The sequence below is a fragment of the Streptopelia decaocto genome, assembly GCF_964273445.1.
Source record: "Streptopelia decaocto genome assembly, chromosome: 14".
NCBI lineage: Eukaryota > Metazoa > Chordata > Aves > Columbiformes > Columbidae > Streptopelia > Streptopelia decaocto.
Genome location: NC_138669.1, coordinates 7,993,965 through 8,011,653, shown reverse-complemented (window position 1 = coordinate 8,011,653; position 17,689 = coordinate 7,993,965). Strand labels below are relative to the sequence as shown.

The 17,689-nt window shown below is 42.5% G+C and overlaps 1 protein-coding gene across 1 annotated transcript in view; it reads left to right on the top strand.

Annotated features, from left to right (window-relative positions):
• The window catches only part of NTSR1 (neurotensin receptor 1), a gene marked incomplete at both ends in the record, with an annotated part of 49,299 nt that extends 46,356 nt beyond the window's left edge, over positions 1–2,943 (top strand). The window contains 2 exons of the mRNA XM_082065496.1: positions 298–388; positions 2,694–2,943. Of these exons, the coding sequence (XP_081921622.1) occupies positions 298–388; positions 2,694–2,943 (341 nt within the window). The remainder of the gene's footprint in view (positions 1–297; positions 389–2,693) is intronic.
• Between the last annotated feature and the right edge of the window lie 14,746 nt (positions 2,944–17,689).

Sequence of the window (17,689 nt, the reverse complement as noted above, 5' to 3'; positions counted from 1 at the left end):
GTGTCTGAACTAGGCATCAGCAGTCTTCTACCTGTATCATACCTTCTTTTGTTCATAATGTCACTGCCCCTGTACTTACAGCTATTTTCTAATATTTCTGTTATGCTTGTTTTTGCAGACATCTGCACGCTAGTTGTCCCTCAGGGTTATTAATCCTTTGCACAATGGCAACAGAAGAACAAAGTGGGGCTTTAGGAAAAGAGTTTACAGAGATAAACACCACACAGACACGTTCCTTTTTCACCCCCAGTGAAGAATTGCTCACGAGAAGTAATGGGCTTTTTTCATACGTTGCAGGTGCTGTGGTGATTGCCTTCGTGGTCTGCTGGCTCCCGTATCACATACGGCGTCTCATGTTTTGCTATGTCCCCTCCAGTCACTGGACAGAGTGAGTCACAATGTGGGGGATGAGCTCCCCCTGTGCTGGCAGGGGTGGTTGGGTCAGGCTGGGGCTGCCAGGAGCAGAATTGGGGATGGAAACAGGGATCTGGGAGCAAAGGCGTTCTCCACATGAGGGGCTAAAGCCTCAACCTCCTAATTATTGTTTGTTTTTCCTTTTTGCATTCCTTACCATTATTGTCAGCCAAATTATGAGTCCCAGTTCTATCATTAAATCCCCCAGATGTGGGTGAAGGAAGTGTTGGCTTGAACCAAAATGCATTTGCATCCCCTTCCCTCTTCTGTGGCTGCGACCACAGACCTGGCCCTGTTAACAACTGTGATGTATATTCACCTGTGACGATCCTTGATGAAATGACGTTTGACAGGGGGGTTTTATACATCTGGAGTGGATCACTGTCTCCATGATGTAGATATCAATCACTGGCTCTAAGATGGAGCAGCTCCTGTCAACGCACAATTTAGCTTCACGGTGCCACATTTCCTTAGTGACAGGAGGGATTACACAAGTGGGGTGATAACTGTGCTGCTTACCCAGGCTGGGACAGCTTATTTACTGGGTTTTGCAGGGATTGGATCAAAATTAAATTCTAGTAGTTGCCACTGATTAGAAAATGTCCAGATTCTGAGAGAATTTAGGGATAATTGCACACCTTCATTAAACACACTTGCACAATTCACAGATGTGCAAGGGTACATGAACACCTCTGTTTCTCAGCAAAGCAGCCATGGAACTGATGATTCATTTTAGATATGCAATTAAATGCTAATGCTGTCTGGGGGTATATACCCAGGTAGCCTGAGACTCCATGAGATGTGCTCAGTGAAAAATGTGTCTTTCATCCCATGGTGTTATTTCCCTCATCTCTCAGGGACCAAGTCTGTTTCCTACAATGAACAGGAAAAGAAAAATAATCTACAACACCAAAAAGCAGAACAACTATGAGGCACTAAAATTTCATAAACTCCAAGAGCAAAAAATAGTAATTTAGCAGTCTACTGGATGGAATTGTACATCTATCCACAGTAAAAAAACAATCCCTCCCTTAAATCAGGAGAACACACACTGGCACAAACTGTTGTTTCTTGTTTGGTTTCCTATACGAAGAGCACTTAAAGCAGCAATCAATTATGTAGTAACTGCATTTGCTTTGAGCAAGAGGGGTAGAGAAATCTCTCTGCAGTTAGTGTGAATTTATGCATTGTGCTTGCATTAACTTTTTTTTCCTTCTTTCAAAAGCCATGAGTGATTTTAGGCAAACATCGAATTTACAGGCATATTATGAATGGTAAAGCATCAGTACAGCAGCTTATCAAGAGCTTGCAGCAGCTCGACGTGTTCATTTATGAATGCATGTGCCTACCCTCGAAGAAGAGAAATTTTTGCTGTATTAATACTGCACAAATACACAGAGAAACTCAGCTTGTAAGAGCTGGAAGGGCCACGCAGTGCTTGGCAGTGCGGAGGGGGTGTGGAGGTGTTCATGATGTACTCCAGCACACACCTATTTATCTTTTGTTAGACAGTACTCAGACTAACAAAAAGGTCTTTCCATGGAGATAAATGATCCTATGGAACGTCTTCCTGAAAATGAGACCCACATTGTTTATAAACACTTTGCCAGCTCAGAGCTGTTGATCTCAGTTTTCCCAAGGAGAGAGATTTCCAAAAGAAGAGAAAATTTAAAAAAAAAAATACTCTAAGCATTTTCAATAAATTCTATTTGAAAACATTATATTTGATGGTCAGGTTATGTTTTGAACACGTGCTATCATCAACTTGCCCCCAGAACAGAGACTGCTCTCCCAAATTACAGACAAATCCCAACCCAGGGACCGCTGAATGAGCTGGTACAGCTCTCGCTACCAAGGGGAGGGCGACTGCATCTGTTACTGGATCTCGGCTCTTCTGCAGGCTCTGTAGACCAGAACTGCAGCCAGAAAAGTCAAGCTAATGTATATGCATGACACAGAAACAAATTTCCATCTGGCTTCTCAGTTTTCAGAATGCCATTTTCAAAGACAAAATGAAAGCATGAGGTAAATATGATGGCATAAGGTCATAAATAAGTTTCTGCTAGTGATTGGGGTAAAACCTTTGTAAAGGCATTTGACCGACATTTGTCCAGCTCCCACTGAAAACACAGATGTTTTCCTGGTGGCTCATGCACCATTGCTAAGACCATATCCCCAGCCAAGAAAGGCTAGCTCATATTTTTCTCGCCCTTGTGACTTTAAATTATTTCAGTTCTCCACACACTACTTAGATTTTTATCTTTCATCTGTCCTTGCAGCTTCCTTTTCAACTTCTACCACTACTTCTACATGCTGACAAATGTCCTTTTCTACGTCAGTTCAGCAATCAACCCCATCCTCTACAACCTGGTGTCTGCAAACTTCCGACAGATCTTCCTCTCTACACTCACACTCCTGTGCCTGCCCTGGAGGAAGAAGAAGAAACGATTGGCCTTCACCAGGAAATCCAACAGCATCTCCAGCAACCACACGTTTTCCAGCCAAGTCACAAGGGAAACTACATACTGAAGCCAAAGGAGGAAGGGAAATGCATTTAATTGTGGAGTCAAAACTTGAGAGAGGCCTCTGTGACTTTCATGCATGGTCTCCAAATTCACATAACACGAGTGCATTTAGCGAAGTCATTTTTGTTGGAAAAATAGGCTTTGTGCTGCCAGTAACTTTGAGGTTATTTTAAAGCATTGGCCTTGCCTCTTGTGAGTAATGTCTACACATTTTGTAACTTCAGTCTGGCATAAATCCAGGTGCAGTGTTAACTGGGAAGCCAAAATATGCTAAACTTAGGCAAAATCATACTGCATTTCATCCTTTTCTCAGTGCAGAGATGCCATGTTCACATCCAAGGGTTTGTGATCACGTCTCTTGGCGGCACCGAGCAGAGAGTCTGATGAGGAGAAAGCAGGTTTTATCAGAAGGGATGTTTTTGGAGAATGGACATACTCATCTATGGGATGTTCAATGAACAAGGAGTGAAAACTCAGGGAGCCAGGTGGTTATTTTAGAAATATAGCTAAATTATGATTAATATGACCTAGGTGCTCAAGAGAGCCACTCTGGCTCCTTGAAATTAAATACCAACAGATGATGCCTTACCTAGATTGGGGTGGATATGGCCTGGAGAAATGGGGAGTCATCTTTTACTTTAGGGCATATATAGTGCCTGGCACAGCGAACTCCCTCTCTCACTGGTATTGGTACTTAAACACCAATAAATAACTAAGTCTCTGGCAAAGAATGCAGAAACTGTGCCCAGCTGGAATGCTGAAAATGAGCAGAAATGGAAAATCTTACTGTTGCCATACAGCCGAATCCTATTTTTTCAGCAGGGAGAACAGTTAGATGACCTGCATTAAGAAGTGAGAAAACTCCAGGCTTATGAGGGTTCCAGGCTGCTGAGATAAGAGCAACCTGCCCCAATTCTGTGAGACCTCCCAATCTTTCCCATTCTTATTCCGGTTTTACTTGTTTCCTCAACATTTTCACAAGGCTGATGTCTTATATGTTATAGCAGTTGTAGGCAGCAGGGCCTCCTGTTCTACCTTTTGTTTCTTTTTGCTACTGGACCTGTTGGCACCTTGTTCTGCACACACAAATCTTCAGATAGTGCAAATGAAGAACACAAGAAGTTCTGATCTGGGAGTCTTAGCTCTAAAACAACTTTCTTTTAGCAAGCCAGAAGAAAAAAAAAAAAAAGATAACAGATCTGAAAATTCTCTTTGAAATTTCTCAGCCAGCCAAGATATGTAGCATGAGCTTTTCTCCCATACGGTTTCCCATCTAACAGCCCGGTATGTGATGCAGCAAATTGCTCCAGAGCCTTTAGCACCAGAGATCACAGGCCTCTGGGACAAGCTGAAGGGCTGTCCCCACTGTCACATAACCAGATGGTGACTTGCACGAACCTGGAACCAGCAAATGATCCTGCGCAACCTCTGCTGTGATTTTGCTGGTGGTGACCTTATGTCCCCTCTCATACGACACTTCACTAGGAGAGCAAGACTTGCCTCTTTATGATGAGAAACTAAAAGAGCCACTTGGCTCATTTCAGCTTTCTGGGCTTTCCCCATAACCTGTCACTTTTCAACTAAAGAGAACCCTTGGTATGTGACAGAAGTCTCAATGCTGGAGATGTGGATCTGGCCCCGGTGAACCATCACATAATGATGGAGACCAGTTACTGATCCACTGGGTACCAGTGACTTCTGCTACAGACCTGGTTACCATCAGCCATTACCTCCAACAACACCTACCAAGGATGGGAGATTATTTTAATGCCTAGTACAGAACCACTCCAAAAGAAAGGGCTCAAAAATAGAAATCAGCGGGGCTTTAGTTTCTTCTGATTCAGCCAAACTGCAAGCTCTGTCCTGTCATGCCTTCTTTTAATTTCTTGCCCTGGTTGTACCAAACAGAGGGTAGAGATTATATTTAACAAAGCACTTTCATTGCTCGTGAACCGTTGACTCCTCTTTGGCAGGAAAAACAGGTAATGGAAAAAAAAAATAAGAGAGAGAGAGAGACTGGTCTCTTTAGAAGGAAATTTGTGAGGAACCAGCAAATGTTACTTGAGTGTGTGTGTTGGAAGTGTCTTGGGCAGATTGGAAAAAGAAGCTCTAGAAGACCTGTACATACTGTCCTGTGGGAAAGTCCAGGTATGATAAGCAGAGGAAGAGGAGTATTAATATCACACACTTAACATTGGCCTTCCAGGCAAGATAATTCCAGTGTTTCTGGAGTGGACTCAAATTTTTTAACTTCACTTCTAAATAGAGCTGGGAGGTGGTTTCTGAAACCTCCCACAGAAGCTGTAACTGTGTGTTGCTTTGACTTTCATTAGGATTTAACATCCTGCATGTCCAGTTGCTCTTGAAATGTTAAACATTATTAATATACTTGTTCAACACCAACCTGCTGAAATGTGCTTGATTATCTTAGAAAACACTGTACAAAAAATTGTTTCACATAAGATGCTTGGCTTAGATTTTCATTACTGACATACGCTGGCAACTTAGAGAATATTTGATCACAGCTCAGAGAAACTGGTAGGTTTATTTTTGATTTGACATGAAAATGGGAACAAGCTGGAGAGAAAACAAACTTATCATAAATTCTTTCCACAATGTTTGTTGGGCCACTCAAGTCCTGAAGAGCTGATTGTGGGGGGGATTTATCCAAGTGGTTTGCTGGCGTCCACAGCTCTGTTCCTGTAGTTTAACGTGGGAGCAGACCTGAGTCTATGGCCTTAATCTGAGATTGCAGCTCAAAGCTACCTCTTCCACTGAACAAATCTGACTACCTTGAGCTGAGAAGTGTAGGTTACAGCTGGCTTCATCCTCTCCCCACTCCTCACCTAGTTTTGCTATATTCAACCTAGAGATTTAGTTCCCCTGAGCTCGAAGAAGTGAGGATAACTCACTGCAACAGCTCACAATTTTATAAAGGAAAGTGTGATACCGTAGAGAAGAAAAAGGTACAAACTGCCCAGCACATAACAAAACAATGGTTCTTTGCATGCCTTTTAACAACGGTTGAACTACTAACCCAACAAGGTTTAGCTTTAAACCTAATCGAGCATAAGTAGCTGTTGCCAGCAGGCGAAACTCATCCTCCCATGTTTTGTATTCCTGTCTTGTTGGAATTCTCAGCTGGGGCAGGGAGGCGACTGTTGGTGCGGCACGCTCTTAATCTATGCAAATTTCCTATAAGTGTTTTGAACTATTTGTTTCAACTAACAAAAAAAAATCTGTTGAACCCACAGATGTGAAGTGCTGCCAGATGGATTCTGAGAAATTCCCATCTGAAGGGAGTTGATCAAGCAACCTCTTCAAATATTATTTTGAGGTTTTGTTTCTCTTCACAGTGTTCTTGTCAGGGCCACCCATTTGGCAGCATGTGAAATCAGATTTCAAAGTCCTAATGCTATTCGGAAATTTCCCCCAGACAGAACTTTCTCACCAAAGCACAGTACATATCAGTGTTTGAATGCTCTACTGAGCTTGTCTTTTTTTTTCATTTTGTAAAGTGCATGAGCCCTCGCTTCAGTGACTGCGCCTGTAAAAGAGAAAACTAAATGGAAAAGTCGGTGAGGCGCGTTAGCCAAACACGTGCTGTAGTGGTAGCAGGACCTTTGCATTTATAGCATCAAACATTCAGTGAAATGCAGACCCAGGGTGCGCTGTTGCTGCAAACAGCTCACTTTGTAGTTTGAACCCGTATTCTGTGTGTCTGTCATCATGACCTGCCCTGGGGAGGGACAGACATCCAGATGGCATGAGAGCGCTGGAGCTTCCCCGTGCAATGCCTTGAGTGTCAGTCTGGTACCTTCCTGGTTGTGGTGTTTGGTAGCTGTTTAAACAAAGCTGTGTCTGCTAGAATGTCTGTTTCTTAACATTCCAGCTCAACAAGTTCTTCTATTCTCAGTCCAGATGCGTTTAGTAGGAAAACAGAAATTGCTACTCAAAAATTTCATGATGCTGTGTCCTGGCTTTGTGATCAAGAGTCCTTCCCTAGCCACGCCACCTGATAGTCCTGCATATATTGTATTTATGGCAAATATTTTTTCAAGTGCACCTTCTTTTTAATTTTTTTTTTCTGAAATACAAAATATTGATGTGCTTTATTTTCTGTGGCCTGTTGCTCAATGGGAAAACAAACCTGAATGTTAAAAGTGCGTTGTCTCCTTTGTAATATTTTCTGTGACAAAGGAAAAGAAGAGGGTGTAAAATCCTTTTGTGTAGCAATGGGAAACACTCTTTTGATGTAACATGCTATTATTGATACTGTATTTACTGAACAAACTGTAATGAAATGGTTGCTTCCTGATATAGCCTTTGTACTATATGGTATTTTATTTTATTTTGTCATTTATTTATCCTAAGAAATAAATATCCGAATTTAATTCTTGGACTGGTTATGCTTCAAAAGGCAGCTGCGCCTTTATCATACGACCTGCTTCCAGGGTTTCTGGCTGTGGTCTAAACTGGTGCATTCTCCCTGTAGCTCCCAGTTCTGTCACGAAACAGCTCAGCTAAGCACCAGGAAAATCCACAAAATCTTCATAGTTTTTAGCCATTCAAGCCAATTGTTTTGATTTCTGGCAGAGGGAAAGTTTGCTTGGAAAGCAACAACAAAATAACATTTAAATATTTGGAATCATTCATGCCTGGAAAATTCATCTTCTAAAACCCAGTTGAAATGCAGTGCTCTCTGAAAGCATTTTGGTGCTGCTTCCAGATGAGAAGGGCAGGAGCCTCTATTGTCCCTACACCATCAATTATTAAAGAATTAAATAGTTCATTTTATGGATACTTTTATTTGGTATGCAGCCCTGCTCTGTTAAAAGGTGTGTTTTCAGTCCACTGCCTAAGGAGCCACAGTTCGTATCTTCAGCAGTGAAAACCCACAACACGTGGCAATGTCCTCGTTCTCTGGCTGCAGGAGATTTTTGTGCAGGGTAGGATGCTCCCAGCGGAGCCTCCGTTGCTTGTGCAGAAAATTAGACATGTTAAAGCTGGAGTGAAAAGTGTTGCCCTCTGCTCGTGACTTCTCCAGCTTAGGGCTGACTCCTTGAAAAAGCAAAATTCCTGGGAAACAGAGCTTCTCCATCCTTCCATGCAACCCTCTCACCCAATGTCATGTAATTGGGCATCACATCATGCCCCACCAATTCAAAGGAAAAAGGCTATAAAGAGTCAATGAATTTCTTTGTTCTTTTAGAAAGACACAAGGACTATGCCTCGAGCAATGAGGAATGCTTTCAATTTGGCCCATGTTTCTCATTTCGATTATAGAAGTAATTTCCATAGTTCACAAAAGGAAAATTTCAGGCGCCTTTTGAAACAAGTGTTACATTTAAGTAAATGGCATCATAAAACTTAATAAACATCCACCCAGAAGTTAATTTATTTAAAATGTCTTTAAATCCTCCTCTGCCTTATTGAATTTGTTTGAACCGTAGATGAGGTTGCAGTATATTCATGAGGGTATTTAAGCAATAAGGCAGCTCATCCTGGTTATTGTTACAGGTCTCTTGTGGGCTGTGAAGGATGAAGCAGAGCGAGAAGTGACTTTGGGCCGTCGAGTGCAAAACCCCTCCAGAAGAACAGGAGCACAGACACAGCCCTGAGTGCTGTGGGGTGTCCAAACCAAAGTGCTGATGTTGTTTTCCAGGGGAAAAGCACACACCAGTCAGCCCAGTCTCCACCAGCTGCCAGCCCAGCCCTGGGCTCATGCAGCCAAACACCAGAGGTAAAGGACGGTGACAGCAAGTTGAGGACCCATCAGCTGAGCTCACCAGGAACCACAGCTACTAAAGAGAGAGAAAAACACAATGGTGTCATTCTTGAAGACAGACTTACTGAAAGCAAAATAAGTGGGAAGAGTCAAAAAAACTGAAATGAAACTTCAATATCTCAGAGCTGGTCAGAATATCATCCGAGGTGTGAATAGAATGGCCACACAGGTACCCATGCATAAACTCACTATAAATCCTTGGTCTTTCAGTGGGGAGCTCTTTCCGTTTCTTGCAAATACTGGCTGGCTTGACTGGTTTGTATTAGCAATGATATTATATTTAATTACACTTGGCTGCTTCTCTATGAAATCCTGAAGAAACGGGAAGCAAAATCCTTCACTCTTTTAACACAAAAATGTAGAACCATCTTGTAAAGCAGGAACAGTCAACTCTGCTTTCACACTGCTGCTGCTCTGTGGAAGAGAGGAGATGTCTCAGCTTTGTTGCCAACTGAAGTTACACAAAGGAATAACTATGAACCTATGGCCTGGAAGACCTGCTGCTTCATGATCTGCAAAGGTACAGAGAGAAGAAGGAACTCCTCTCTTGTGAGCAACATCACTGTCTTGGATGGGCCATTTCATCCTCCCTCACCCTGATGAAACGTAGGATGAAGATGAAAGGACAGACAGACCACATTGTGCTTCAGTCGCATTAAGAGTTGAACCAGGTAGCCTGGGTTTTCTTTGTTCCTTTCTTCTGCATCTCCTCTCTCCTGCTTTTGGAAGCTGCTCAGCAGGAAGGGCACATCCAGCACTCCTGCAACACAGCTTTCAGCCTCGGGCACCACTAAAACACATCATAATTAATCAGGCTGCCTGATTGCTATGTATCTCATCATTACTCCTTAACTATGTAATCTCCAATGAAAACATTCACATACCATTTTTTCTTCATAAACCTCTCAGGGCTGAGCGGGTATCAGCACTGCATCACACAGGTCTGTGGTTCATCTCTCTGCCAAAGACAAACATGCAAGGGAAGAGTCCCAGGGCCAGAGCTCTGAATAACCAGAGTGTGGGTTGCACAACGCGATGCTCGCTCCTCTGAAATCACATTTTCTGTGGAATAGCCCCACTGGGCTCAGACAGAGACCAAACACTCAGCCACTTTCACCAACCCGTACCAGCATGCTGTACACGGTGACGTGTACACTGCAGCACCCCAACATTTCATGAACATAATCAAGATGTAATAGCAGTAATTGTCGAGATATAATAGTGTTAGCACACTGCTAACAGCCTAGAACACTCCATACCTTCATTGCTGGAAGGATGCTCTTGTTTTATGGTATAGATTTCAGGCACAGAGAGCTTAAGGGATTCATTCAAAGACTGTAATGAAATCTTCTTGTAGACCAGAGATTCAAACCGCAGTATTGCCAGCGCAGTCAACTCTGATTCATTTTCCCCTTCATTCAGCATAACCAGGTAGTCCATGAGCTATTTTAAGCCTCCGTTTCAAGACATATATTCGCAAAACATGCCAACATTCAACCATTTAAAAGCAGCTTCTCACTGGTTGTCAGCAACAGCAACAACCTTGGCACTTGGCAACTTTCAAAGTGCTCTTGATGGTGTTGTTATCCTTGGTGTCTGCTTCCACATAGAAAACATACAGTTTGCAGAAGGTGAAGTATTGTGTTCTGAATTTTAAAAATGCCCAAACAGGAACAAAATCCATTAAATAGGAATGACCTTAGAACTGCCATGGAGAACTATAATGTAATCTATAACACCTGACATTTTTAATGTTCTAGTCCTTCTGTCCACTTGAAAAGCAACTACAACTGTCAACAGCATTTTTAATACAGCTCCCACGCAGAGTATGTGTTCATACAAAGTTCCACATTACTGCAATAAATCATTTTTGCCTTCCTTCAGACAGTCAGATTGCAATAAGATTAATTTATCTTTGCCATCCTCACAAGCATGAAATTAGATTTCTTGTGACCATCCCAGAAAAATGCCTTCTGTAGCCAGTGGCGTTTCCTGACTCAGAACTTGAGACTTACCCTGCTCCTTCCTCTGGGCTTGATCTGGATTAGGACAAGCAAAAGGTACAGGGATTGTAAACCTGGTCATGACACCACAGCAAGGCAGCCAGACTGGTTAATCTTCTTGCCCAGAGAACTGAGCATCCTTCCCGGGGAGGGCTGATCTAGACTTTTGAAGTAAAAGAAAATACAAATGTGTGGAGCGTTTGTGAGCGCAGAGGAAGGCCCACGTGCACGACTGGTGTAAAACAGTCTGCATCTGCAAAGAAACCCAGTTTGTGTTTTTAAGTGACCCAGTCTGGCTTTGTTTGTTTCTCTTTTCTGAAGCTTTTTTTAAAAAATATCATTTAGCAAGGGGGAAATGAAGCAGTTCATTATGTTAGCAGCTCCACAGCCAATCTTAAGTGCCAGAGGCGTTGATCAGATTAAACAGAAATCACGGTTAGTAGCTTGTGTCTGGAAGGAACAAAGACTCTGGTCCTGATTTTGATTGAGTACAGGACAATATCTCTTGCTTATTGTATATATTGCAAGGGCAAGGAGGAAAAGTGTTTATTACAGCATACCTCACTGCTTTTTAATATATTATTTATCATATAGAGCTCACTGGACTTCACAAAACACCTTTTCAGATTTCAGTTTGTATCTTAATAAGTTTCCATGGACTTGGGGAGACACAGTACGTGCTCTCATGCTGCCAATCTAACACCATTTAGACACCATTAAAACCACCTCCTCACCAAAGAGCAATGTCCTTGGCTTAGTACAGTTAACTGGTAGAAATCCCTCTGATCTGTGAAACATTGTTATAATCTGATTCCTGGGGAAGAAGTGCTGTCTTCTGGGAAAACGTTTCATCACTAAGCTTGAGGAAGAGTAATTGTGGGTACAAGTGGCAGATTTATACCCATGGTGAATAGGAAAGCCAAAGCTACCCATAGCCAAACACTAAAATAGAAATTGTGGAGAGCTATCTCTGCTCCACTCATCAGTCTGGAAGGCAAATGCAAAATTAATGAACCTCTGTACAGAGAGATAGAGGCAGAAAAGGTTTCTGCAGGGAAAAGATCTGGCTTTGTTTGGCCCCTCTTGAAATGCATGCCACCCAAAAATTACTGACTTTCCAATGCTCAACTGTGAGGAAGATTGTGTCATACCAGCTTATGATGTACGATAAAAGGTACAAAAGACTCCAAATGTCTTCAGAAAGCACGGGTGAAATAACTGCACAATAATAATTCTATTTGCTTTCTGTGTTTCTATATACATCATGTCATCAAAAGGATTTGCAGACTTTTCCCAGAGAGCAGATAGTTGTGTTAGTAACATCAGCATGCAACAAAAAACACTGGAAAAAGGAAAGGGAAAAAAGCGACCATTCTCCTCCTGCCGGATTTTTGCATCTTCACAAATCAGTCAAAAGCTTTTCTCTTCAACCAAAATCTCGCTTCTGCTTGTTTACGACAATTCATCCTCCTGTGTTATTCATTTTCCTTGCAGATTGCCTCCAGGGCTCAGAGTCTGCCTATTTTTTTCTATCCATCTCTCCAGGAGGCATCGTAGGGTTTGGAGACTGGCTGTCTTGATCAACATGAAAAGGCTGTTTTAAGTAAGACGGGGCTGTGAGTCACAGCAAGACTTCGATGAGCCCAATAGACTTCCTTAGCAGTTGGCATCAGAGCAATGGAGAATTAGGAGCTATAGGACTGAAATGAAATACTGAATCAGATCATAGGATGGGAAAGACATTCTGTTGTGTCAACAACTGATAAAGCTGAGGATGTTGCATTTTTATTTGGAATTGAGCCTACTTCTTGTGAGGCACAAACTGCAATTTCTCAGGAAACTGTTTACTTGTGCACAGACAGAGAAATACAGAATAAGGCCATGATCAGAATGAACTAGAAGGGAACAAGGGCAGGTCAGAAAATGCACCCAACGCAGTGGGATGAAGGAAGGGCAAGGGTACAACCCCAATAATCTGCTCAGTAAAGCACCCCCTCACCGAACATCAGAGTAAAGAAGAGAAGCAAAGAGTTAAGTTTGCTCATGTCTCCCAGCACATGCTTCTTCCCACAATTGCTGTCTCTTTTTTTTGGCCAGAGTTCTGTATATTTCAACTGTTCTCAACTCTCTCTTCGAGCAATTTTTCCAAAGTGCAACTGAGGACATTTTCCCTTCTGCTCAGATGAAATTCAGTTCTGTGCAGTTTGGTAGCAGCTCCTTGGACCACCTGAAACATCTCCTTCCTTTAGTTTCTAATCTGTATATACCCAGCTACAGGGAGAGCTGCTGAGACACTTGAAAAGTCAGTGGGGGAAGAGAGCAGAAGAGGACAAAGAGGATCTGAGCTGATGCTGCGGAGGCTGAGGAATGGGACACCCACCTGGCTTCCAGGAGAGAACTGGGATAGCAAAGAAGAAGCTAAACTTTCAGATCTGGGGAGATTTGCAAGATTCTCTGCTGCCAAATACAATTACAGAACACATCAAGCCGCATCTTCACCTGTACTTCCCTTCCCACGTCCATCTTTTCAATCACAGATTGTTTCACCATCATCCCTAATTTTCAAATGTTAAATTTGTAAAAAATTATCAGTCCCAGATCCTTAAAACTAGTGTATGTTTGGTTGGATTTACCTCATCTCCACTGCTAATACCCACAGCTTTCCAACCAGCTCCTTTTATTCAGGATTAACAAGGAGAAGTTTCACTCGAGCAGCTGTGGTTACACCCAATGAATGTTTAAATTCAGGGTAATTTGTGTTTCTGCTCATATCCAAGCATCTGATCTATAAAATGGCTCAAGTCAATTCTACATTTTTACTGTTTGTGAGCAGAAATATTTCTGGTTTAATGATACTGTGAACAGATTTATTCCCGGCTTTGTTTTCTTTAATAAGATTGTAACTTTAATGAGAATTAAATACTGAGACTTACAGTATACAGATTTTAGATAAATTTGTTCACTGGTCAAGGCAAAAAAGAGAGTATATTTCAATTAAATTGAATGTTAGCTTTTATCTACTATTCTACCAGCAATAATGAATTGCAATCTAAAATACAATTCATCTCTAACCATAAATATTCATAGCTAAAGTCCTTATTTTCCCTTGAACTGTTCTGTGCTACTACAAAATCGAATGTTTCAAAAGTCAAACACTGAGACCTCATCATAACCAGATGTACCCAGAACAACTGTGATGCAGAAAAGTGGATTTCATTTCAAATAAATCAAAAACTGTGTTGGGAGCAATGCTGTATACTGAGAGTTAATGTGTGAAATTTGCATAGATACATAGAAAGCAAACCTGAGACAGGCAAAACTGATCTTGCACAACCAGGTGAAAATACTGAGATATCACAGACAGATATTCTAGCCCCACCATGGGGATCATCAGCAGCCACGTATGGATCTTGCTTGTGCAGCTCATCTGAAGGACAGCACTCCTGTAAGCACACATCAGCTTCTTTTTATGCATTATGTTGAAAGCGGAGCTCACTTTTCAGGTGAACATCTCCAACAATCTATAATCATTAACCTTATATCCCCTTGGCTGGCAGCTCACTGTCCCCATTTAAACCACACCAAGAGTTTGCAGTTTGACGTCCCCAGGACGCAGGTAGCTGGGGAGTGAGACATCTTGAACTGATGCTCCCATCCTTGGATGCAGGGACAGAGGCACATGAGGCTGTTTGCAAAGACTGTTCATGCACACAACTGCACGGGGAGGAGGGAAGGAAGAAAGGGTGTCTTATAAACCCCACGACAAATGGGAAGACAAAGGTAATTCAATTACTCTGCACAATGATGTTACCAAAAAGGATGAAGAACTTAAATAGATAATTGTTTATCCTTTGTTTTCATTGTTGATTCAAAACTAGCACAATTATTTGTGCAGGTGATGTCTCAGTTCTGATTCACATGGGGTAACACTGCTTGTTGTGCCTTATGAACTGTTAATGCAACATGACAGGTTTGACCTGAGAACACTAATAATGTTGTCATCTCAGTTGTCTGTTAGCACAAAGCTGGACTGATACATTCTATTTCACCCGTTCAGACAATTTTGTGGAAGAGACCTTGCAGGTGACAACTCTGTACAAGAGGAATGCCTTTCCTTTTTCCTCCCTCCCTTTTTTTTAATTACGAAATCACTTTCCCCATCACTTGAAGTTGTGGTCCTCTTTCAGTTTGGTTTCACCACTGAAATCACTGCTGGGAGCAGCTTCAGTTATAACATCCGATTTCCCATTTCCCCTTGCTGCCTCCAGCTGAAGTCATTATTGCGTCATTGGATTAAATGGATAAAAAGCAAAAAATACATACCCATGCACTGGCTATTCATTATTGTGGTAAGCACCTTGGCTGGTTCTCTTTTCTAGCTGATGACTGTCCCTCACAGAGCAATGTTGTGGTACTTGGGACTTTCTGAAGATGGACAGATCATCCTGAGCATGTCACGTCACTTGTGCAGACCTGCAAAGCTGTTGGTAAAGCACTAGTGCATCTCAAAAGCTACTTGAGCCTAAAGGCCAGGGCATGGATCGCAACAGATTCTTAACAGCATCCAAAGGAAATGATTCCCAAACGCATCTCAGACACCAAATATCCGCTGGGAAGCCGAGCCGTGGGATGCCTCTTCTCACAAACTCCTCCTCTCCTGCTGCCAGCGGATGCCAAAATAAACTTGCTCAGATGTCACATCAGAGCCTGGAGACAGGCCAGGGGAGAGAGGGAGGAGGTGTGGGGGTGGGTGAGGGGGAAGGACTTCTTCCCTCTTTGCAAACATCCAGTTTCATCACTGACAAGCCTGACAGGTGGAAAGCAATTAAAAAAAAAACCCTACTCACAGGCGCCCAGCTTCTCTGGAGAAGTTTCTCGCTTCTCCCCACTCCATTGCAGTAACTTTTTGGTGTTGACACAGGGCAAGTGAGCCAAAGCAGCTTTGCCTCCTCGGTGTCACAGACCTCTTGTTTAAATTGGGACTGGGCTGAGGTCTTTGTCAGCTAAGCAGGTAAAGTGGCCACAGTCTCTCTGCTTGCACACGTTGTGGGACCACACATCCACCACGCTGCTGCCCACACTGTTTGGAACAAAGCTGCAGAGAGGCTGGTTGCAGTCGTCTGCTCTTGTTTTCCCATGAGATGCTAATGAAATGTCTCAGAAAGACATAAGCTATTTCAGTTTGATGCTTAGCAAAGCAAGGACAAGGATTAGCCTATTAAGATGGGTCATTTGGCTTCAAAATTCAATTTTCTATAAAATACTAAAATGGATCTAAGTGAAAATATCTATGTCAGAAAGGCAGGTCCTGCCAATTCGTCATCAGACAGGCTTGACACAAAAGCAGAAGATGCGTTCTAACCCCTCCCAAGGTCAAGTTTGAATTTAAACACACATGTTCCATACAATGTTATTATTCAGCTACACTTACAACAACCCCATGCAAAATAAATGTGCTTCAAATTACTGCTGCAGCGGTATGAATCACAGGGACCTTAATGTTTTAAAATTCCCTGATGAGCTCTGCTCTGCACGATACTAAGCAAGATTAGCCCTGCACCCTGAAGTCGGTAAGGGTGCAGAGCTGCCAATGCTTGCAGGATGGAGCTTTTTCTGAGACAGGAAAGCTTTTCCAGAAAAGCAACTGGGAGAGATTGGGAGATTGGAAGCCTGCTCAGTTAGAAGCAATTTGGGTTTAATGTTTCACATGCAGACACCAAGAGCAAACATCAACAAACATGGTCAACTAGCCACATGGGTGTTGAAGGCTTTAGTTTCTTGGTACGTAAAATGATGGACTCAAATCTCTGCTCAGCCAGAAACTTCCTTCGATGGCAGGAGGTATCAAGTCACCATTTTAATTTCTCCTAACTTTAGGACATGAAGGATAATAGTACATATGGGTGTGAGAGCAGCAATGACACCGTGAGTTGTTTCTCCTTGGGAAAGCGTTAACATGAGCTGTGGAGTCCCTGCTCATAGTAACAACAGAATGACACCAGTGGCTTTCCTTGGCCCCTAGTAGCAATCTCACCTCAGTGAAGAAGTCTCAACTCAAGAAAAAGAGGCCCTTTCTATCCATCTAATGGGCTTGTCAGGAGCTTTTCTACTTAGTGTTTGTTCAGGGATGCCCACCAGGACTTCTGAGGATGCTGCCCACTCATCCTTGCCCACATGAGAGATCTTATGCAATGAAGCCTTTCAAAAGGTTTCCCAGTTAATGACAGTCACTTCTTTCCTGAAAGGACCCGCCATGGCCTGGTGATCAAAGCCAATATCCATCATCGGGCAGAGCTGCATTGTTGTTATAACCCCACCTTGCTGCAGTGCAAAGCTCATTAATATAGCTTGCATTCATCACCGGTCATTACATGTAGGGCTGACGTTTTGAAATGTTTGGCAAATCACACAGCAAGGTCCCCTAACACCAGCTTACTCATTCCCTCCCTAAAAAAAGAATCTGCCGAGTAATGACTGACAGAAGGTCTTATTTGCCAATCTCTCTTAGTCTGCACTCATGAATTTTCATCCTGATTCCTTCCTCGTAGGACTTTCAGAAAGCCAAGCTGATTTTATTGAAAGTGACAGGAGATAACAGTGCCTTATAATAACTGCTTTTTTTTTTGAAAACTATATAACGTAGCAACCTCAAGCTCACTGATGAGCAAAGAAATGCCTTCCTAAGTCACAGGCTATAATGTAAGCAGCTAGAGCTCTACTTACCCTCATTATATCCCACGTAGAGAGGATGACCCAGGAGGTTAGCACTGACATCCAAAGCATCTTATGATTCAATTAGTCCCCTTATGGATAACAAAAGAGGACGTAGGATAGGAGCAGAAACACTGGAATGTGTCTCCCTTCTGAGGGACATTCTGCTAAGATGGAGTACGAATAAAATGGTTTGGTCTGGCTTGTTATTCTAATTTATTCCTGGAGATGGGTGGTTAACTACTGCA